The sequence below is a fragment of the Lampris incognitus genome, chromosome 16, assembly GCF_029633865.1.
Source record: "Lampris incognitus isolate fLamInc1 chromosome 16, fLamInc1.hap2, whole genome shotgun sequence".
NCBI lineage: Eukaryota > Metazoa > Chordata > Actinopteri > Lampriformes > Lampridae > Lampris > Lampris incognitus.
The window spans coordinates 895,519-922,126 of NC_079226.1; the positions used below are offsets into that span (position 1 = coordinate 895,519).

The window sequence follows — 26,608 nt, forward strand, 5'->3', positions numbered from 1 at the left end:
TGTTATTATTATAATCATTGTTGTATTGTGTTGTTGTTGTTTTACATGCTTTGGCAATATGGATACAAACGTATGTCATGCCAATAAAGCACATATTGAATTGAATTGAATTGAGAGAGAGAGGGGGGGGAGAGGGAGAGAGAGAGAGAGAGAGAGAGAGAGAGAGAGAGAGAGAGAGAGAGAGAGAGAGAAAGAAAGAGGGAGCGAAAGAGAGAGAAAGAGAGAGATAGAGAGGGAGACCTTTAACCAAGCCTTTAATGTTCAAATTCTTCAGTCACATCAAGATAACATTAACACAAATACTCATATACATAGTGGAAAAACACAACAATTGCCATACACAGTAAAAACAAAAGGATACACACCTTCCCCCTATTTCCCCTTTTTTCAGAAATTAAGAAGAAGCACCTGGTCTTCCACTGTGCACAGCACATCCCCATGTCCCCACATAGAAATAAATCCTTCCAGGTTTGAACTAAGTTTGAAAAACATGAACTCTATTTTCAGCCGAGCAGCCACTAGACCCCTGAACATGAGCATGGCGTCTGTGGACCCTGTGCCTTTCATCTTGTTCCGTCTGCTAAACCAAATGCTCATTTTCGCCTGACCTGTCAAAAAATTAACCAAGGTGGGTCCGCGGTGGCGTAGCGGTCTAAGCATCGGCTTGGTGTCGATGCAGTTGCCCACTGGGGACTGGGGTTCGCGCCCCGGTCTCGTCAGATCCGACTATGGCCGGACTCGATGAAGCAGCAATCATTGCCAACGCTGTCTTCGGGAGGGGGGCGGAGTCGGCTTGTGTTCGTCATGTGAATGCGTCTCTGTGTGTGTCGGAAAAACAGTGGTTCGGCTTGGATTCGCCTTGTCACGAAAGTGGGGAGGCGCTTTCCTTCGAGACTGCCGGCCGGAGAGATGCAGTTGGCGAACGCATGCAATACGAGGGTGGGTGTTTGAATTAAAATAGGGATCAATTGGCCACTAAATTGGGAGAAAAAAGGGAAAAATCAGAAATAAATTTATTTAAAAAAAAAATTAACCAAGGTGACACGTCTGCACTGTGCTGCCATGTACCTCGGACCAAAGACAAACAGGCTGTCCGCAAGAACCTCTCCTAAACCTCTGAGTCACCGCTGCAGTACAGAGAAAAGAGGGCCCAACCTGGGACATCTGAGCCATAAGTGCTGTAGGGTTTCCTCATCATTGCAGAAAGAGCATTGACTCCCTACCCTAGGATCAATGTGTGCCACATGTCTGTTCGTAGCCACAGCCCCGTGTACCACCCTCCACTGTAGATCCGCAGTGCGTTTCTCAATGGGGGGCTTGTACAGGGACCTCCAGCTGCCCCTGGGGGATGAGCCTGGTGCCAACAAACTCAACCACCTCGACTCCTGCACGCCGGCTAGTGATGTTCTGTTGAGAACCTTTACAGTGACTGCGTACAAGGCCTTCTGTGATGTACTTGAGAGGTCATGTAGTTCTGGCGTTTTGAAGGACAGAATGGCCCCCTTCACTTCTTCCTGCTCCTCCACTGCCGCACGGACTGACAAAGCTGGAAAGACAGGCAGCATAGCTGGCTGATCCTCTCCACACTCTGCTCCTAGTGCCTCCCTGAAGAAGCCAGGAAGTGCACTGATCACTTCTCCCAACAATCTCTCCGTCAAACGAAGAAATTTAAAGCCAGTCTCTTGGCTCAAAATGCCCGCCGTCTTCCACTGTCCTCCTAATCTGAGACACGCTAATTTCGTAAGTCCAGCTCTTATGAGGGATCTCTGTACACTTACGGAGCTGAGCATCCTGCAGCGTATCAGTGGGTTATGGAACAGTGGTTCCTCCCCTACACTGCCATAGAGCTGGGAGTAGTCCCTGTTGGTGCATAAGACCGTTCCCCAAGCACGGAGAACAGATTGATAGAAGGGTGTTGTCGTGAAATCCATGCCAGCCAGGTCCAGAAGGAACAGGTGCTTGTCATAGTTCAGGTTCATGACCCTCCAAAGCAACACAGGCGCTGCTTCACTCCAAAGTCACTGGTCATGGTATAAAAGGTGCTGCACAGTTTGAAGGCGAAAAGCCATGATGCGACTGCGGAGGTCAATCAGGCCCTGGCCTCCTCCTAGCACTGGTAGGAACAGTACAGCAGACTTGGTCCAGTGAAAGCCTCCCCAGAAGAAGTCCACCAGCATCTTCTGTACTTCCCCTATGAGCATGTCCGGAGGTTCTACAACTGTAAACCGGTGCCAGAACATCGAGGCAATCAAGTTGTTAACAATCAAGACTCTCCCCCTATAGGACAACTGAGGCTGGATCCAAGTCCATCTAGACAATCGGGCACTGACCTTTTCAGTTAAACCCTCCCAGTTTTTGCTCAGGAAGCGGTCACTGCCTAGAAAGACACCTAGGCATTTTATCCCTTCTGTATTCCACTGCAGCCCCGCTGGTAATGTCGGCTTTTCTCTATTGTTCCACTCCCCCAGCAAGAGACCTCCAGATTTTGACCAATTGACTTTTGTAGAGGAAGCTTGTTCGTATAAGGCCAATTTCTGCTTGAGAAATTGTACATCGTTTTGGGTTGTTATGAAAACCGTGACATCGTCAGCGTATGCTGATAAGCTAACTGCAGTGGTGATCTTCCCTGAAAAGGTTAGTCCTGGGAGCCCCTGCCTGAGCTGAAATAAAAGTGGTTCAATGGCCAGGGAGTACAGCATCCCAGATAAGGGACAACCTTGTCTTATACCTCTCTTAACAGAGACAGGTCGGCTGAGTCTACCTTCAACAGAACACTGGCTCCGGAATACAACAACTTGATCCAGTTAACACATTTATCCCCAAAACCAAAACCTTTAAGTGTTTTGAACAGATAGCAATGATCAATCCTGTCAAAAGCCGTCTCTTGATCTGAGGAAAGCAGCCCAACATCCAGCTCCTGGAGCTTAGATATGGCAATAATGTCGCATATCAAAAAAAGATTATCCTTAATTGTACGGTCAGGATCACAGTACGTCTGGCTGTAATGTACAACGTGTCCATACACTGTTTGAGTCTATTTGAAAGACATTTTGCAATGGTCTTATAGTCAGTACACAACAATGAAACTGGCCTCCAGTTTTTCAGTAGGCCAAGATCTCCCTTTTTTGGTAGCAGTGTCAGGACAGCCCTTCTACAACTCAAAGGTAGTTCCAGAGTTCAAACATTCTTTAAAAACACTGTGTAAGTCTCGTCCAATTAGAGTCCAAAACGTCTTGTAGAACTCTGAAGGAAGTCCATCAACTCTGGAGGCTTTGCCACAACTGAGCTGCTGAACCGCCGCAGACATCTCGTCAAAGGAGATGGGGGACTCCAGCGAGGCCACCTGTGTTTCACCCAGCTGAGGCAGTCCCTCCAGTATCTCCCCCACACAGTCAGAGTCACTGGTCTCCGCACTGAACAGGCTGCTGTAAAAGTCTATGGCCAACTTCCTCATCTCTGATGGATCAGTTGTAATTGCCCCACTGGGAAGTTTGAGATGCATCATCATATTGTTCTTTCTAATTTTCCTCTCGAGTTTAAAGAAAAAAGAAGTTGGAGCATCTATGTCTTTGATGGTGGCAATTCGGGTTCTGGTTAAAGCACACTTTGCTCTCTCATGTAGGAAGCTACCTAAAGCCTTCCTCCTACTTTCCCAAGTGCTGCTGTTGCCATCATGTCCAATAATTACTTCGCCTTCTAATATCCTAATTTCTCTCTCTAATTCGTCAAGACAGATTTTCTCCACACCGAGAGTGTGTTGTTTGTATTGCTGACATAAAATCCTAATTTGTGTTTTTCCTACCTCCCACCATCGAGCTAAGCTCTCAAAATCCTTCCTCCTCAGCCTCCAATGACTCCAGAAGTCAGAGAAGAACTGACAAAAGGCTTTATCGTGCGTTAGCCGCACATTGAAGTGCCAGAAGGAACAGTGTCGAAATTGAACTTGTAAAGAAAGAAAAATCTACCACTACTAAATGGTGATCTGAAAATCCCACAGGTGATATCGTGGACTTAGTCAACCTGTTGCTGTATGTTTGATTGAGGTAAATCCTGTCCAACCTGGCTGCCCTCACACTACCCTCGGCAGCTTTTACCCATGTGTACTGCCTAGCTGTTGGATTAAGTGCCCTCCAAACATCCGTAAGGTCGTTTTCTGCAACCACAGTGAACAGAAAAGAAGCTGACGGTGGATGGGGCTCTTCTGAGTTTCTGTCAACTGTAGGGTGTGTAGTGCAATTCCAGTCTCCTCCCACCACTATGATTGAGCCACTGTTAAATTGTTTGAGTTTATCCTTCAGTTTGCTAAACAATCTCAAGCGATCAGTGCCTGTATTATAAACATACACATTTATAAACACAAAAGGTATTTCTCGAATTGTTGCCTGAACTACCTGGATTCTGCCCTGCTCCACTTCACATGTCAAAACATTTGTTAAAAGGAGGCGCTGCGAGAAGAGAACAGCTACACCTGCACTAAAGTTGGTACCATGGCTCAAAAAACTGGCCTGCCCAATTCATTCCCCACTCTATCTCGTTGTCTGCGGAGCCGTGTGTTTCCTGTAGGGGAGCACATCTATGTTCTTAGCTCTAATCAGCTCAGCTACCACACCTCGCTTAACTCTATCCCGTCCTCCGTTAATATTTAGACTCCCTACTCGCAAACCGTCCATTAAAAGAAGAGAGAAAAGGAAGGATAAGTCAGTGAAACCTTTCCGAGAGAGAAAAAACTCCTTTTGTGTATCACATATATTTCAGTTTTGTACATTTAAAGGAACCTTTCCTCGCTTTTCTTTCCTGAGTTTCGTCAGAATCTTTTTCAGACAAAACCTCTTCTGCTCACTGAGCTCTTCATATCCAGCTGTTTTTCTAATTTTCATATCAGAGTTAACAAACCTGTCCACATCTGAGAAGACATCTGATACTTCCACAGACTGTCTGCCATAGGTTTCGTCAAGGAAATCATTAATCTCTTTCAATGAGTATGACTGCTGATCACCTTGTGACACAATATCAGCAAACTGAGATAGGCTATCATCCTCTAACATGTCCTCATCTTCATTTCCAGCGTTTTCACAGGGTGACTCACCTGCAGAGACCTGACTCTCAGCCTCAGCTGGGTGACTGTCTCTCACTGGTTCTGTCTGTCCTCTGTCTCTGCATACATCCGCATCCTGTGCTTCAGTACCTCTCAAATTACCATCATTTACAGTATTGCTGTCCTGCTCAGTTGGTACATTTCCCTCCGTACCAGGTTGCGGATCACCGGTTGCGGTATCTCCTGCCGCCTGCTGCGCTGTTTGCAGGTTACCGCCCTCAGCAGCGCCGTCAGGCTGATGCTCGCCTGAACTGCTGCCCGCTGTGGGCTCCCTGTGCAGGCAGGATGAGCGTTTGTGGCCGACATCGCCGCACTCAAAGCACTTCATGCTGCCAGAACTCGCGTACAAAGTGTAGAAGCCGTGTTCGCATTTGACCTTAAATGACACTTGTAGATGTTCTGAGGGATCATTTAAACATGAAGGCCTGCCTCCGCAGGGAGTTAACATGCTGCAGTCTGGCGTCGCCACAACCCAGACGGACTGTTCTGAACCTGCCAGTAAACTTTCTAAAACGACCCAGTTCTCCTTCAATGAGCTCGTTCGGGATAAACGGAGGTACGCCTGACACGGTAACACGTGTCGACGGCACAAACAATGGCGAGACGGCTACAAACAGATCGTCCAGCACCAGGCCTCTCTCCACCAGCAGGGGGGCTAAACGCTCCTCTCGGAGAAAAGCCACCTCGGCTTCATACATCCGAGAGCCGTAGGTGATGTTCTCATAACCGACCTGTTCTCCTGCAGCCAGGAAACCCTGTTCCACAGTGTACCGCGGGTCCACCACGACTCTAACCCCGTGTCCGATAGACAGGGGAGGCGAGCCCTCGCCGGGGAGGGCGCCATGCTGCACACCACCAAACTCCCACCAGCTACTCCAGTCACTTTCCAACAACCAACAACGAAGTAAAATTAAACTTCCCTCACCTCACCATGTAGAGAAGGAAAGAAAAGAAAAGAAAAGTGAAAGCAGTAGAGAACAAGTGAATTAAGCCAAAAAACACGCTCAAGCTCATTCAACACCCTCGCTCATGCTGACGCAGCCAACCTCCCAGCATGCAGTGCAGAGAGAGAGAGAGAGGGAGAGAGATAGAGAGAGAGAGAGGGAGAGAGAGACTGCTTACACCTGCGGGTGGCGCCAAAAATCTAAGACAAAATTAATGACTGCTGCTGCACTGGAACCAAAGTTGACGACTCTTTTAATGAAGACAAACAAACGGTTTATATTAGCACTTTTATTTTAATATTTCACAGTGTTATTTTTTCTTTTTTCATTGGGTAAGTACTGCTTACCTTGCTTATATGGACGGCATGTCCCTACTGTGTAAGCTCGTTAATTTCAGGGATTACGCCACTGGCTAGCATGCAATCTCGTTCTTCTTTTACTTTAGAGAGCATGGGCACCAACGCGCCTTCCTTCCTTCCTATGCTATTTTCATAGGTTCTATCTTCAAAACTCCTATTTTTGCTGGACAGGACATTTTGCTTTGCTCTGAGTTGTTTATTTCTTCACTGCGCCTAACTAGGCCCATTGGCACAGCTACATTTCTCCCCAGGAGGAATTACATGTACTTTGAACCTGAATAGTCTGTGGTTTCTCTGGGTGTTGGCTATAAAATAACTTCAACAGCTCAGTCTACCTCCCACACTATCAAGTTTTGTCCCAACTTTCTTCAGTACTGGCTTATTTCCCACCAAACTAACAGTCTTTTCTGATATAACACTTGTATCTGCCCCATATCAGTTTTAAAGTTCACAAGGACACCACGTGTTGGCAGTCTTACTGTCCATGCATCACTGGAATCATTCACCTGAGTGATTTCTCAGAGACATGGAGCCTGGCTCTGCTGGTCACCGTCTGTCCACGCACTGACCTCATTGACGATGCGTGAGCGGCACACTGCAGCAAAGTGGCCCATCTTCTTACAGGTGTGGCATTCAGCATTCCTCGCGGGGCATCTGTCTCCTTTTGCTTGTGGTTTTCTGCATCTGTTACATTTCTTTCCTTGGCGGCGCTGAAACATGGCGGCGCTGAAACAGGGACTTTTGAGTATCCCCACACCTGCTCGATGCCTGTCACCTTGGCCAACTGCAGAAAAGTAAAGAGTCCAGCCCCTCTCCAGGTATTTGGTACCAGAGCCCATGCTATGTGTGGAGGTGAGCCCAGCTATATCTAGTTGGTACCGCTCCACCTCTTGCACCAGCTCAGGCTCCTTCCCTGCCAGAGAGGTGGCATTTCATGGCCTGAGGACCAATCTGCGATGCCAGAAGTCGGCACTCCCCGGTCCCTGCCTTTGCCTGCCACCTGCCCTGCATTGCACTCTACCGCAATACTCATTCCTGCATGTGGTGGGTCCACGGGGTGGTGGCTTCATATTGGGGGGTTTTTCGGGCTGGGCCTGACTGGGCCCCATGGGCCAAGGCCCAGCCACCAGACGCTCGCTGGCAAGCTCCCTTCCCAGGTCTGGCTCCAGGAGGGGGCCCTGGTTTCCCTTTTCTGGGTGAGGTGCTGTAACTGTTGGTGTAATTTCATTGGGTTTCCTGTATGTGCAAACCTACATGGCCAATAAACATGATTGTGATTGTGATGAAAGTGAGCGGAAAGGGGATTTGATGATGTCATTAGGCTTTAGGGTTATTGTCAGGCTTTATTCAGTCCCTCTTAAAAGATGTTAAGTAAAACAATCTTGTACCTTCATCTTTTTTCCTACTTTTTTCCTACTTTTTAAGTATGGTTTTTAAGTATGGTTTTGCTTGGAATCAGTTGTTATAAGGCCATGATTTATCTCATTGCACGTTGGATCAGTACAAGACTTAAAACTCTTTAGGGATACTCTGAAATGTCTCTGAAGAAAATGAATGGGACATTTACTTAAAAAAACCCATTGATATCCATCCATTATCTGAACCGCTTATCCTGCTCTCAGGGTGGCAGGGATGCTGGAGCCTATCCCAGCAGTCACTGGGCGGCAGGTGGGGTAGTTGTTATTGATTAGAGTGAGAGTTGTTTGATTGCCATAATAGTTGTGTATTGGTCACATTAATCATATACTGATTGTTGCTTATTGGTCACAATGATATTTGTTTTTGCTTACAGTGGTGGGTGTGTATTGATTACCGTGACAGTGTATTGTTATAGTGATCATTTGTTTGATCAAAGTGATTGATCATAGTGAAAACGGGAGCGTGGTGTGCTGTTTCAGAGAACACTGCTCGGGGCTGGAAGAGGAAGTCCGTCTGTCAACATGGGCCCCCAGCAAGGAGCTCCGTGACTCACTGGTGGACATGTACAAAGGTAAACAACACATGATAATGAAACATACACTAAAATAAACATAAACAGACACGTAAACAAACATTTTAATGAAATAAACTTAATAAACAGTAAGAGTATAGAGAACATAAAAACTGATAAATATAAACAGGATAATAAACATGTTATCATGAACATTAATTAGCAAGATGATAAACAAACACTGTAACAGACCATGTAATAATACACTATCCCTAAACATAATGAATAAAGATAGAATAATACATGTTAAAACTAACGAACTTAGTCTATTATAAACAAGGTAATAAATGCTATAATAAACATAAAGTAATAAACACTAACAAACTATAATGAACATATAGTCTATAATAAACATAACAAGGTAATAAAAACTAACAAACAGTATAATAAACATAGTCTATAATTAAAGGGTTATTAACACTAATAAACATAAGTTTAGTGTTTATTACATTGTTTGTTATAGACTATGTTTATTATAGTGTTTATTACCTTAACACTATGATAAACTTAAGGTAGTGTTTATTACCTTGTTTATTATAGACTATGTTTATTATAGTGTTTATTACCTTAACATTATGATAAACTTAAGGTAGTGTTTATTACCTTGTTTATTATAGACTATGTTTATTACAGTGTTTATTACCTTAACACTATGATAAACTTAAGTTAATAAACACTATAATAAACATAGTCTATAATAAACAAGGTAATAAACACTATAATAAACATGGTCTATAATAAACACTATAATAAGCAGTCTATAATAAACAAGGTAATAAAACACTATAATAAACAGACTATAATAAACAAGGTAATTAAACATAGTCTATAATAAACAAGGTAATAAACACTATAATAAACAAGGTAATAAACACTATAAAAACATAGTCTATAATAAACAAGGTAATAAACACTATAAAAACATAGTCTATAATAAACAAGGTAATAAACACTATAATAAACAGTCTTTAATAAACAAGGTAATAAACACTATAATAAACATAGTCTATAATAAACAAGGTAATAAACACTATAATAAACACAGTCTATAATAAACAAGGTAATAAACACTATAATAAGCATAGTCTATAATAAGCAAGGTAATAAACACTATAATAAACATAGTCTATAATAAACGTGTTAAATAAAGGAGATGATAAACAAACACTATTATAAGCAAACCACAAAGAGAATATGATAAACATGATAACAAAATGAGAATAACTTCCTTCAGAATTGAAAGTCGGTCTCTTGACATTACTGCCCACAGGAACAGAATTATGGGTAAAATGACAAAGAAATTACTTGGAGCTTTGTGTTGGGTTAAAACACAGTTCTGTTGCAAAATTAAAATTACCGTTGTTTTCAAACTGTCTGGACAGTGACAGATGGTGCAACTTAAAAAGAAACGAAGTTTTAGTTTGTCCTCTAGATGGCGGACCTGTCTTTTGGAAAGACCTACATCAAAGTGTAGTATTGTCAGTACCAACAATGGTCTGAGGCCGTGGTGAAGTCAGCAGAGACCGTAAAATCACAAACTTTCTTTCCTTCATGTGCATTTCAAAATACATAATGATGGCTTTCAGTCCATTCCATCTCCACAGATTCCATTCCACAATGGACTCACATAGCATCACTCTCGTCCACACAGACCTACTACACCACATCCAACATCCACACAGACCTACTACACCATGTCCAACCTCCACACAGACCTACTACACCACATCCAACAAACACACAGACCTACTACACCACGTCCAACATCCACACAGACCTACTACACCACATCTAACATCCACACAGACCTACTACACCACATCCAACAAACACACAGACCTACTACACCACATCCAACATCCACACAGACCTACTACACCACATCCAACCTCCACACAGACCTACTACACCACGTCCAACATCCACACAGACCTACTACACCACATCCAACAAACACACAGACCTACTACACCACGTCCAACCTCCACACAGACCTACTACACCACATCCAACAAACACACAGACCTACTACACCACATCCAACATCCACACAGACCTACTACACCACATCCAACCTCCACACAGACCTACTACACCACATCCAACAAACACACAGACCTACTACACCACATCCAACATCCACACAGACCTACTACACCACGTCCAACCTCCACACAGACCTACTACACCACATCCAACAAACACACAGACCTACTACACCACATCCAACATCCACACAGACCTACTACACCACATCCAACAAACACACAGACCTACTACACCACATCCAACATCCACACAGACCTACTACACCACATCCAACAAACACACAGACCTACTACACCACATCCAACAAACACACAGACCTACTACACCACGTCCAACCTCCACACAGACCTACTACACCACATCCAACATCCACACAGACCTACTACACCACGTCCAACCTCCACACAGACCTACTACACCACATCCAACATCCACACAGACCTACTACACCACATCCAACATCCACACAGACCTACTACACCACATCCAACCTCCACACAGACCTACTACACCACATCCAACATCCACACAGACCTACTACACCACGTCCAACCTCCACACAGACCTACTACACCACATCCAACATCCACACAGACCTACTACACCACATCCAACATCCACACAGACCTACTACACCACATCCAACATCCACACAGACCTACTACACCACATCCAACAAACACACAGACCTACTACACCACGTCCAACCTCCACACAGACCTACTACACCACATCCAACAAACACACAGACCTACTACACCACGTCCAACCTCCACACAGACCTACTACACCACATCCAACAAACACACAGACCTACTACACCACGTCCAACCTCCACACAGACCTACTACACCACATCCAACAAACACACAGACCTACTACACCACGTCCAACCTCCACACAGACCTACTACACCACATCCAACATCCACACAGACCTACTACACCACGTCCAACAAACACACAGACCTACTACACCACGTCCAACCTCCACACAGACCTACTACACCACATCCAACATCCACACAGACCTACTACACCACATCCAACATCCACACAGACCTACTACACCACGTCCAACCTCCACACAGACCTACTACACCACATCCAACAAACACACAGACCTACTACACCACGTCCAACCTCCACACAGACCTACTACACCACATCCAACAAACACACAGACCTACTACACCACGTCCAACCTCCACACAGACCTACTACACCACATCCAACAAACACACAGACCTACTACACCACGTCCAACCTCCACACAGACCTACTACACCACATCCAACATCCACACAGACCTACTACACCATGTCCAACAAACACACAGACCTACTACACCACGTCCAACCTCCACACAGACCTACTACACCACATCCAACCTCCACACAGACCTACTACACCACATCCAACATCCACACAGACCTACTACACCACGTCCAACCTCCACACAGACCTACTACACCACATCCAACATCCACACAGACCTACTACACCACATCCAACATCCACACAGACCTACTACACCACGTCCAACCTCCACACAGACCTACTACACCACATCCAACAAACACACAGACCTACTACACCATGTCCAGCCTCCACACAGACCTACTACACCACATCCAACAAACACACAGACCTACTACACCACGTCCAACCTCCACACAGACCTACTACACCACATCCAACATCCACACAGACCTACTACACCACGTCCAACAAACACACAGACCTACTACACCACATCCAACAAACACACAGACCTACTACACCACGTCCAACCTCCACACAGACCTACTACACCACGTCCAGCCTCCACACAGACCTACTACACCACATCCAACAAACACACAGACCTACTACACCACGTCCAACCTCCACACAGACCTACTACACCACATCCAACAAACACACAGACCTACTACACCACGTCCAACCTCCACACAGACCTACTACACCACATCCAACAAACACACAGACCTACTACACCACGTCCAACCTCCACACAGACCTACTACACCACATCCAACAAACACACAGACCTACTACACCACGTCCAACCTCCACACAGACCTACTACACCACATCCAACATCCACACAGACCTACTACACCACGTCCAACAAACACACAGACCTACTACACCACGTCCAACCTCCACACAGACCTACTACACCACATCCAACATCCACACAGACCTACTACACCACATCCAACATCCACACAGACCTACTACACCACGTCCAACCTCCACACAGACCTACTACACCACATCCAACAAACACACAGACCTACTACACCACGTCCAACCTCCACACAGACCTACTACACCACATCCAACAAACACACAGACCTACTACACCACGTCCAACCTCCACACAGACCTACTACACCACATCCAACAAACACACAGACCTACTACACCACGTCCAACCTCCACACAGACCTACTACACCACATCCAACATCCACACAGACCTACTACACCACGTCCAACAAACACACAGACCTACTACACCACGTCCAACCTCCACACAGACCTACTACACCACATCCAACATCCACACAGACCTACTACACCACATCTAACATCCACACAGACCTACTACACCACATCCAACATCCACACAGACCTACTACACCACATCCAACATCCACACAGACCTACTACACCATGTCCAACCTCCACACAGACCTACTACACCACATCCAACATCCACACAGACCTACTACACCACATCCAACAAACACACAGACCTACTACACCACGTCCAACCTCCACACAGACCTACTACACCACATCCAACATCCACACAGACCTACTACACCACATCTAACATCCACACAGACCTACTACACCACATCCAACATCCACACAGACCTACTACACCACATCCAACATCCACACAGACCTACTACACCACGTCCAACCTCCACACAGACCTACTACACCACATCCAACATCCACACAGACCTACTACACCACATCCAACCTCCACACAGACCTACTACACCACATCCAACAAACACACAGACCTACTACACCACATCCAACATCCACACAGACCTACTACACCACGTCCAACCTCCACACAGACCTACTACACCATGTCCAACCTCCACACAGACCTACTACACCACATCCAACAAACACACAGACCTACTACACCACATCCAACATCCACACAGACCTACTACACCATGTCCAACCTCCACACAGACCTACTACACCACATCCAACAAACACACAGACCTACTACACCACATCCAACATCCACACAGACCTACTACACCACATCCAACATCCACACAGACCTACTACACCACGTCCAACCTCCACACAGACCTACTACACCACATCCAACATCCACACAGACCTACTACACCACGTCCAACCTCCACACAGACCTACTACACCACATCCAACATCCACACAGACCTACTACACCACGTCCAACATCCACACAGACCTACTACACCACATCCAACATCCACACAGACCTACTACACCACGTCCAACCTCCACACAGACCTACTACACCACATCTAACATCCACACAGACCTACTACACCACATCCAACATCCACACAGACCTACTACACCACGTCCAACCTCCACACAGACCTACTACACCACATCCAACATCCACACAGACCTACTACACTACATCCAACATCCACACAGACCTACACCACATCTAACATCCACACAGACCTACTACACCACGCCCAACGTCCACGCAGACCTACACCACATCTAACATCCACACAGACCTACTACACCACGTCCAACATCCAAGCAGACCTACACCACATGTAACATCCACACAGACCTACTACACCACGTCCAACATCCACACAGACCTACACCACATGTAACATCCACACAGACCTACTACACCACGTCCAACATCCACGCAGACTTACACCACATCCAACATCCACACAGACCTACTACACCACGTCCAACCTCCACACAGACCTACTAAACCACATCTAACATCCACACAGACCTACTACACCACGTCCAACATCCACGCAGACCTACTACACCATGTCCAACATCCACGCAGACCTACACCGCATCTAACATCCACACAGTCCTACTACACCACGTCCAACATCCACACAGACCTACTAAACCACATCTAACATCCAGACAGACCTACTACACCACGTCCAACATCCACACAGACCTACTACACCACATCTAACATCCACACAGACCTACTACACCACGTCCAACATCCACGCAGACCTACACCACATCTAACATCCACACAGACCTACTACACCGCGTCCAACATCCACGCAGACCTACTACACCACGTCCAACATCCACACAGACCTACTACACCACATCTAACATCCACACAGACCTACTACACAAAGTCCAACATACACGCAGACCTACACCACATCTAACATCCACACAGACCTACACTACATCCAACATCCACACAGACCCACACCAAATCTAACCTCCACACAGACCTACTACACCACATCTAACATCCACACAGACCTACACCACGTCCAACATTCACACAGACCTACACCACATCTAACATCCACACAGACCTACTACACCAAGTCCAACATACACGCAGACCTACACCACATCTAACATCCACACAGACCTACACTACATCCAACATCCACACAGACCCACACCAAATCTAACCTCCACACAGACCTACTAAACCACATCTAACATCCACACAGACCTACTACACCACGTCCAACATCCACGCAGACCTACTACACCACGTCCAACATCCACGCAGACCTACAACACATCTAATATCCACACAGACCTACTACACCACGTCCAACATCCACACAGACCTACACCACATCTAACATCCACACAGACCTACTACACCACGTCCAACATCCACACAGACCTACAACACATCTAACATCCACACAGACCTACTACACCACGTCCAACATCCACGCAGACCTACACCAAATCTAACATCCACACAGACCTACTACACCACATCCAACATCCACACAGACCTACTAAACCACATCTAACATCCACACAGACCTACTACACCACGTCCAACATCCACGCAGACCTACACCACATCCAACATCCACACAGACCTACTACACCACGTCCAACATCCAAGCAGACCTACACCACATGTAACATCCACACAGACCTACTACACCACGTCCAACATCCACGCAGACCTACACCAAATCTAACATCCACACAGACCTACTACACCACGTCCAACATTCACGCAGACTTACACCACATCCAACATCCACACAGACCTACTACACCACGTCCAACCTCCACACAGACCTACTAAACCACATCTAACATCCACACAGACCTGCTACACCACGTCCAACATCCACGCAGACCTACACCACATCTAACATCCACACAGACCTACACCACGTCCAACATTCACACAGACCTACACCACATCTAACATCCACGCAGACCTACTACACCACGTCCAACATCCACACAGACCTACACCACATCTTACATCCACACAGACCTACACCACGTCCAACATTCACACAGACCTACACCACATCTAACATCCACACAGACCTACACCACATCTAACATCCACACAGACCTACTACACCACGTCCAACATCCACGCAGACCTACACCACATCTAACATCCACACAGACCTACTACACCACGTCCAACATCCACGCAGACCTACACCAAATCTAACATCCACACAGACCTACTACACCACATCCAACATCCACGCAGACCTACACCAAATCTAACATCCACACAGACCTACTACACCACGTCCAACATCCACACAGACCTACACCACATCTAACATCCACACAGACCTACTACACCATGTCCAACATCCACGCAGACCTACACCACATCTAACATCTACACAGACCTACACCACATCCAACATCCACACAGACCTACACCACATCCAACATCCACACAGACCTACAGCACATCTAACATCCACGCAGACCTAATACACCACGTCCAACATCCACACAGACCTACACCACATCTAACATCCACACAGACCTACTACACCACGTCCAACATCCACGCAGACCTACACCACAACTAACATCCACACAGACCTACTACACCACGTCCAACATCCACACAGACCTACACCACATCTAACATCCACACAGACCTACACCACATCCAACATCCACACAGACCTACACGACATCTAACATCCACACAGACCTACACCACGTCCAACATCCACACAGACCTATTACACCACGTCCAACATCCACACAGACCTACACCACCTCCAACATCCACACAGACCTACACCACATCTAACATCCACACAGACCTACTACACCACGTCCAACATCCACACAAACCTACACCACATCTAACATCCACACAGACCTACTACACCACGTCCAACATCCACACAGACCTACTACACCACGTCCAACATCCACACAGACCTACTACACCACATCTAACATCCACACAGACCTACTACACCACATCCAACATCCACACAGACCTACTACACCACATCCAACATCCACACAGACCTACTACACCACATCCAACATCCACACAGACCTACTACACCACGTCCAACCTCCACACAGACTAACTACACCACATCTAACATCCACAAAGACCTACACCACGTCCAACATCCACACAGACCTACATCACATCTAACATCCACACAGACCTACTACACCACGTCCAACATCCACGCAGACCTACACCACATCTAACATCCACACAGACCTACACTACATCCAACATCCACACAGACCCACACCAAATCTAACATCCACACAGACCTACTACACCACGTCCAACATCCACGCAGACCTACTACACCACGTCCAACATCCACGCAGACCTACAACACATCTAATATGCACACAGACCTACTACACCACGTCCAACATCCACACAGACCTACAACACATCTAACATCCACACAGACCTACTACACCACGTCCAACATCCACGCAGACCTACACCAAATCTAACATCCACACAGACCTAGTACACCACATCCAACATCCACACAGACCTACTAAACCACATCTAACATCCACACAGACCTGCTACACCACGTCCAACATCCACGCAGACCTACACCACATCTAACATCCACGCAGACCTACACCACATCTAACATCCACACAGACCTACTACACCACGTCCAACATCCAAGCAGACCTACACCACATGTAACATCCACACAGACCTACTACACCACGTCCAACATCCACGCAGACCTACACCAAATCTAACATCCACACAGACCTACTACACCACGTCCAACATCCACGCAGACTTACACCACATCCAACATCCGCACAGACCTACTACACCACGTCCAACCTCCACACAGACCTACTAAACCACATCTAACATCCACACAGACCTACTACACCACGTCCAACATCCACGCAGACCTACACCACATCTAACATCCACACAGACCTACTACACCACATCTAACATCCACGCAGACCTACTACACCACGTCCAACATCCACACAGACCTACACCACATCTAACATCCACACAGACCTACTACACCACGTCCAACATCCACACAGACCTACACCACATCTAACATCCACACAGACCTACTACACCACGTCCAACATCCACGCAGACCTACACCAAATCTAACATCCACACAGACCTACTACATCACGTCCAACATCCACGCAGACCTACATCACAACTAACATCCACACAGACCTACTACACCACGTCCAACATCCACACAGACCCACACCACATCTAACATCCACACAGACCTACACCACATCCAACATCCACACAGACCTACACCACATCTAACATCCACACAGACCTACACCACGTCCAACATCCACACAGACCTACTACACCACGTCCAACATCCACACAGACCTACACCACATCCAACATCCACACAGACCTACTAAACCACATCTAACATCCAGACAGACCTACTACACCACGTCCAACATCCACACAGACCTACTACACCACATCTAACATCCACACAGACCTACACCACGTCCAACATCCACACAGACCTATTACACCACGTCCAACATCCACACAGACCTACACCACATCCAACATCCACACAGACCTACACCACATCTAACATCCACACAGACCTACTACACCACGTCCAACATCCACACAGACCTACACCACATCCAACAGCCAGACAGACCTACACCACATCTAACATCCACACAGACCTACTACACCACATCCAACAGCCAGACAGACCTACACCACATCTAACATCCACACAGACCTACGCCACGTCCAACATCCACACAGACCTACACCACGTCCAACATCCACACAGACCTACACCACATCTAACATCTACATCTAACAGCTACCATAAGGCTAAACGTCATGTTGATGTTTGACTGAGGTTACCGGCTTTCACGTCACTGCAGCAAAACCAGACATGGCTGACATGAATGTTGTCAGGTTTATTTAGATTAAGAGGAGAAGTGATGGGGGATATGTATATTATTTAAGTAATATATTTCATGAGATAATGATCTATTGACCATTACACAGATGATCTCTGTCGTGGGCTACGCTGCACCGCCGTGAAGTTAGCTTTGCGTTGGATATTCGACAGCCATTCACATTCTTCTTATTCGGTTTCACCCAGTGTTGCCAGTAAGGACGGTTAGCTCACATCCGAGTGCTCCTGGTAGACCACAGGCAGGGGACGCTGCTGGATCCAGAGTGAATTTCTGTTGAATACCCAACTTAAATCGAACTTCACCGCAGTCTACTCTGTTCGACTCTGCTTGGGTCAGCTGACTGTTGTGATTTGTGGCGTTCCAAAAGTGTGTTGCCAGCAGTGGAGTTGCAAACTATGCAACTACAGTCTTCCACCTCTCCATTTCTTTTTAATTGTCATTTATCGGCCTTTATATACAGTGATACCGATTTATCTGCAATTAGCTCATACTGGCTGATAATATCGGCATGCTGATTTATCAGTCCGGCAGATTTATCAGTCAGGCTGATTTATCAGTCAAGCTTTATTGCTCCTTGGATGCTTAGCTAGCAAAGGACAAAGGATGCACACCCATGACTGTTTATAGTTAAAACTATTTCCAGACCCAGGAGTTCATCTTCAAGTTAACTGCTCCAAAAACTCCACTGAACATTACCTAACTCAGAAGCTACCCATCATCTAATGTAACATTCATTTGTGGATTTTCATCATTAGTTGATAAAAGTATTCAACTTTTGACATTAAACAAATGTAAAAAACTTTTTCTCAGAAAATTTTGATTAGTTGACAAAAGTAATGATGAAAATTTTCGGCTTCATGTGGCGTCCCGAAGTTGATGGTGGTGTGCCCACGATAGGTGATTTTCAGCTGGGCCGGGTAAAGCAGGAATGACTGGAGCCCAAGCGAAATCATCCTCTTGTGGATGATTTCGGGGTGAACTCCCTCCGGGGGGGAATCCAAAAAAAAAGAAAAGAAAGAAAATGCCATTGCCCATCACTTCCATCAGGAGCTCGGAACTAAAGTTATGGATGTTGGTCCAGCACTTTCAGGCACACCAACAATACGGATGTTTTGACAACGTTTTCAGTCACTAACTCAGTGGGAGCTGCCTCCATTGGCGGTACCCTGCCACTGTGATTCGTAAGGCAAGAGTCAATTGCAAGGCAATCTTATTTGCACAGCACATTTTATATGCTAGGGCAATTCAACGTGCTTTACAGAGTGACAAAATTACAAAGGTAAAAGGTATGACAATTTTACAATAAAAAATCTTAAAAAGGTGCAAAAGTACAAACAAAAATACAACGGATAAAAGAGTTAAAAGTAAACTAGTTAAGCTAAAGGCTATTTGGCTAAAAAGACGTTACAGGGCAAGGTAAGCAGTACAAAATAGGAACATTTTTAACTTTGATTTAAAAGTGGTCAGGGTCGGAGCTTGTCTGATATCATCTGGGAGGTTACTCCAGGTCTGTGTAGCATGATAATACAACCTGCCTCACCATGTTTTGTTCTGACTCTTGGGAATGCCAATAGGCCATCCCCAGATGACCTAAGGGTCCTAGAAGGTTTATATGACACAAGCATTTCAGAGATGTATTTGGGCCCAGAGCCACAAAGGGATTTATAAACAAGCAGCAATACTCTGAAATTAATTCTCTGAGTGACTGGTAACCAGTGTAAGGATTTTAGGACTGATGTAATGTGATCATATTTCCTAGTCTTCGTTAGGACCATAGCAGCGGCATTCTGAATAAATTGGAGTTGCCGAATAGCTTTTTTTTGTCAAACCTGTGAACAGACCATTGCAATAATCTAATCTACTGGAAATGAAGGCGTGGGTAAGCCTTTCTAGATCTTGTTTGGACATTATGTCTCTGACTGTAGCAATATTTTTAGGTGGTAGTAGTCTGACGAGGTTACCGATTTGATGTGGCTATTAGAATTAAAATTTAAATCTGAGTCCAGGATAACGCCAAGATTTCTTGCTTGACTCTTAGTTATGAGAGACAGGGACTCAAGATGAGAGCCAGCATTCTGTCGTTCTTTCTGTGCTCCAAAGACAAATATCTCGGTCTTGTTCCTATTTAGTTGGAAAAAATGTTGACGCATCCAGTCATTGATTTGTTCAATGCAGTGGCACAGAGATTCAATAGGTCCATAGTCACCTGGTGTCAGTGATATATAAATTTGTATGTCATCTGCATAATTATGGTAGGATACATTATTGTTTTGTAGGATTTGGCCTAAAGGAAGCATATACAGATTGGACGAAAGAGGACCTAAAATGGACCTCCATGGAACTCCGTAAGTCATGGCCATCTGCTCGGACACAGTTTCCAATGGAAACAAAGTACTTTCTGTCATAAAGATATGACTTGAACCATTTAAGGACAGTCCCAGAGAGTCCCACCCAATTTTCTAATCATTGTAATAGACTTATATGATCCACAGTGTCAAAAGTAGCTCTAAGATCCAACAGGACTAAAACAGAGACTTTGCCAGAGTCATTGTTCAGGCGGATGTCATTTAGTACCTTTATGAATGCAGTCTCAGTGCTATGATGGGGCCGAAATCCTGACTGGAAGCTATCAAAGCAAGTGTTCAATGTTAAAAAGTTACTAAGTTGTTGGTAAACAACTTTTCAACAACTTTACCCAAGAACGTTAAGTTGTATATAGCTCGATAGTTATTCAATACAGTAGCATCAAGACTGTTCTTCTTTAGGAGAGACCTAACGACTGCAGTTTTCAAAGCCTTTGGGAAAATGCCAGATTTGAGAGTTATTGACTACGAGTATTAGCTCCTTCGCCAGGCTGCTCAAAACTGTTTTAAGGAAGCTAGTGGGTAAAACATCAAGACAGCAGGTAGATGAATTAAGATTTGAGACAATTTCTTCTAGAGTTTTCTCGTCAATGGGAATAACTTCAGTCATACCTACTAAGTTGGTTCTGGAAGACTGCAGTAGTGATGCTTTTTTGTTTGTCATTGAGGAGTTAATAGAAAGTCTGATGTCTTGTATCTTGACATTAAAAAGGGATGAAAACTCGCCGCACTTGCTTGTAGAAACTAATTCAGGTGATATTGGAACCGGGGGGTCAGTTAACCTGTCAGTGGTAGGTACTAAATAAGATGTGTGAATTGTTTTTGTTCTTCTTGATAATCTCAGAGAGAAATGATTGCCTAGCACTTTTCAAGTTCAGACTATAAGTATATAGCTTTTCTTTATAGATTTCAAAATTAATTTGGAGGTTTGATTTATGCCATTTTCACTCTGCTTTCCGGCATTCCCTTTTCTGGGCCCTTACAGATTGAGTGTTTCTCCATGGTACCTTCTGCTTACTGGTGATCAATTTAATGTTAGTAGGAGCAATGGCATCAATTACATTAAAAATTTAGAATTGAAAGTATTCAGTAGATCATCAACATGATTCGAAGCTGGAACAGTTTCACATTTGATGGCTTCCATAAAAAGAGTTCAGGTATTCTCGTCAATGTACCTTTTTTTAAGTTTCAGATCTAATGTTGATTTTTGGTGTAATAGACAGATCAAAGAACACACAAAAATGATCTGATAAGCAGCATCAAGTACAGTGACATTTGAAATGTTAACACCCGTAGTAATAACCAGTTCTAGAGTGTATCCCCTAGTATGGGTCGGCCCTTTCACATGTTGAGACAAATCGAACGTATCAAGTATGGCCCAAAGTTCTATGGCATTTTTGTCACTAACATTATCTGTGTGTACATTAAAATCACCCGTGATGACTACACAGTCAAATTCAGTGCAGATAATTGAAAGCATCTCAGTAAAATCATTAAGGAAATGTGGAGAGTATTTTGGTGGCCTGTATATGACTATATATAGAATACATGGGGAGCATTTCATTTCCATTTTAAACCACGCATATTCAAAAGATGAGAACTGTCCAAATGATGGCTTCTTACAAAGGAACCTATCTCTAAAGAAGGCACAAACACCCCTCCTTTTTTGTTCTGTTGTGCTTCAAACTCAAATATGAAATTTGGTGGGGTGGATTCAAGAAGGATAACATTCCCATTCTTGGTGTCCAACCAAATCTCTGTTAAAAACATAAAATCAAGCTTGTAGGAAGTTATAAAATCACTGATTAGAAGTGACTTGTTACACAAGGACCTAATATTAAATAGGGCTAGTTTTAGGTTTGTTGAAACAGGGTCTAAGATACTTGGCTCGATGGTAGTGAGAGTTCGCCCGTGGTTGTCTGAAGTATGATGGCTTGCGTCAAGTGAAGCTTGAATTGTAGACTGTGCAGTTGTCAGTTCAGTTGAGAGGCTTGTTCTGAGCTTGTTGAGTTCAGAGATTAGAAGGGAGGCTGAAACAGGTTCCATATCGGCGGCCTTGTTTCCCAAACTTTCCGAGAGACCTGTAGCGCTTGAAATCTCAGGAATTGTCTTCTTCAGTTGGTTTTTCCCCAAAGAAGGGTTTCCGTGCAACATCATCACAGCGATGCGTGCGCAACTTGTGGGCAGAGAGCAGCTACAGCGCAGAGATTTTAACCAAGATAGAGCTCAGATACAGCAGAGATGACGCGCAGTTGTTGTGCAGTTTACTGGCACAAACCGCCAAAAGGATGGGTGGAAAATGTTCGACATTCCAAAGGGGTCACATGCTTTGGAATGTCGAACATTTTCATTGTTGAACCGCTTTGGTAGTGCTCAAAAGATTATGCATCTCATAATCTTTTGAGAGCTACCAAAGCGGTTTCGCCCCCTGGCTGCACACGCACCCAGTAGTATCGGCAAACAGAAAACCCGTCTATAGGTCCGCAGTAGTTCGAGTGGCAATTGCGTTAGACAAGTGCGGGATAAAATAAAACAAGAAACGGTATTGTTTCAAGTAAAAAAGATGTAATTTGTTTGGGAGTACCTCCTCGTGCGTCTACTCTGTCCTACATCCGGGCTGGAAATCTTGCTGCTGTCCTTACAGCCTTTTGAAGCAGTCTGCAGTCCTGAGTAGCCACGTTGCCAAGCCACACTGTGATACAGCGTGTCAAGACACTCTCCATGGTACTGTGATAAGAGTTCATAAGAGTTTTGATATTTATAAAAACTCTTCAGAAAGCGTCCGGGTAGTGTAGCAGTCTGTTCTGTTGCCTACTAACACTGGGATCACCGGATCGAATCCCAATGTTGCCTCCGGCTTGGTCGGGCGTCCCTACAGACACAATTGGCCGTGTCTGCGGGTGGGAAGCTGGATGTGGGTGTGTGTGCTGGTCGCACCTCCTCTGTTCGGTCGGGGCGCCTGTTTGGGGGGGAGGGGGAACTGGGGGGAATAGCGTGATCCTCCCACGCGCTACGTCCCCCTGGTGAAACTCCACACTGTCAGGTGAAACGAAGCGGCAGGCGACTCCACATGTATCAGAAGAGGCATGTGGTAGTCTGCAGCCGTCCCTGGATTGGCAGAGGGGGTGGAGCAGCGACCGGGACGGCTTAGAAGAATGGGGTAATTGGCCAAGTACAATTGGAGAGAAAAAGGGGGGAGAATAAAAATAAAAAATGTCAGTAAAACCTGAGATAGCCGAGTGTAAGATGCCTTGAGGACACAGGAAGGGATGCTGTCTGGGCCAGCAGCATTACGATCCTTAAACCTTTCAAAAGTTGACTCGCATCAGCCTCTGTCACCTGTAGATCAGCTTCATTGGGTGGGCACCGTGCTGCTGTCACGGGGTCCAAGTTGTGAGCTTCAAAGCGGGCATAAAAGTTGTTAAGCTCATCATCCGGCAGAGAGGTGTTGATAGCAACACTGTGTTTAGATTTATAGTCCATAATCGCCTGCAGCCCCCTCCACATGTACCGTGAGTCACAGCCACTGTAGTCATTTTTCAGTTTGTCACTATGTTGTCTTTTAGTGGCTATGATGGCTCTCCTTAAGTCATACCTGGATTTATTTATTTATCTATTTTATAGCATTCCTTGTCCAAAAGCAGTGGTACGCTCCCTCAACCTCAGGCTAATGTCGCTGTTAATCCAGCGTTTCTGGTTGGAGCAGGAGTGAATAGTCTGTACTGGGATACAGTTATCCACACAGAATCTAACATAGCTAGTGACCAATTCAGCATACTCATCCGAACTCGAGGCTGAATCATTAAAGACTGACCAGTCTGTTGATTCAAAACATTCTTGAAGTTTTGATTCATGTTCCATAGTCCAGCACTGTACTGTCCTCACGGTGAGCTGCACACACTTAAATTTCTGCTTATAGGCAGGAAGCAAGGGCACTGACAGGTGGTCGGACTTCCCAAAGTGAGGCCGTAGGATAGACCCGTAGACAGGCTTGACCGTGAGGTAACAGTGGTCTAGAGTATTATTGCCTCTGGTTGGGCAGGTGAAATGCTGGTAAAATGTTGGTAGCACAGATTTCAGGTGACAGCAGTTTAAGTCCCCTGCCAAGACTGAAACAGCCTCAGGGTGCAAGTTCTCCAGCCTGCTAATGGCCTCCTACAGTTGGTCCAGCGCCGCTGCACCAGTAGCTTGCAGCGGTGTGTAGACAGCAGTTAACCACACACAGAGGAATTCCCTTGGGAGATAGACTGGTCTGCACCTTATGGTTTCCCTACTGTTAGTCCAAGTAGCATGAAGAATAGGTAGGTATGAGGCTCAGGTCATTTCCCTCTCAACACTGTTAGCCACAAAGCTATTGTTACAATCCTGCAAATCTGGAAGTGTTCTGACACTAGAAATAGAAATGTATTATAATATATGGAGAACATTGCTATACTATGTCAACTAGAGGGGAAATCTTTTTCAAAGTCTAGCAACCACTCATTAACCATATAACTTAGTTAATTTCATGTTAACTGTCATTAGGCCAATGTCCATATGCATTTGTCAGTACCTTGTCAAAATATCTGCAACATCTTCTTTAACCACTAACATCTGTTGGGTGTTATAGCAAAACTTTGTTCTCAAAAAAACAAAACAAAACCATAGACAAAGGGTAGCAAAGATGGTTGTCTTTGGGCGCCCTGGTGGCTCGCCTGGTAGAGGGGTACCACATAAGGCTGAGTCCTAATTGAAGCAGCCTGGGTTCCAATCCGGCCCGGGCCCTTGGCTGCATGACGTCCCCTCTCTCTCCCCTGCCTTTCATGTCTCTCTCTCTACTGTCAATATCCAATAAAAAGACCAAAAATGCCAAAAAGAAAAAAAAAGGTTGTCATTAAAGTGAGTAGAGCTCACTGAGAGGCTGGACCAACTGAGAAGGTTTGTCCTCTGTCTCCCAGTAATCTTCAGGGAAAACTGGCTTAATTAAGCATGGAGCACATCGGCATATAGGGAGTTAGAATTTCCCTGTCTCAGCAAACATATTTGGCAGGAAATTTAAGGGAGGGATCAGTCAATGTTGGGATTAGTGGGAGCTCCTGATTCTCCCTGCAATATGACAGGAAGCGCTGGCTGGGCTCCCTCCCCCCTGCCCTTCCTTTATCAGTATCGTCAGTATTCACCTACCCGTCAGCCTGTCACTCTGCTGGCTCGCCCTCTCCTGGAATAACTGTCTCTCCAAATCCTTCATCCAGCCGCAGCACTCAAAACAACGCTGTCACTTAGGGTTGCATAGCCTGTTACTGCCAACTGATGGTTTACCATTCTAAACGTCCTC

General features: G+C 45.4%; 1 protein-coding gene across 1 annotated transcript in view; it reads left to right on the forward strand.

The window, feature by feature from the left end:
* mipol1 (mirror-image polydactyly 1) overlaps window positions 1-26,608 on the forward strand; it is a 128,507-nt gene that overhangs the window by 16,063 nt on the left and 85,836 nt on the right. The window contains exon 2 of the mRNA XM_056296266.1: window positions 8,297-8,388. Coding sequence (XP_056152241.1) covers window positions 8,379-8,388 — 10 coding nt within the window. The 5' untranslated portion in view covers window positions 8,297-8,378. The remainder of the gene's footprint in view (window positions 1-8,296; window positions 8,389-26,608) is intronic.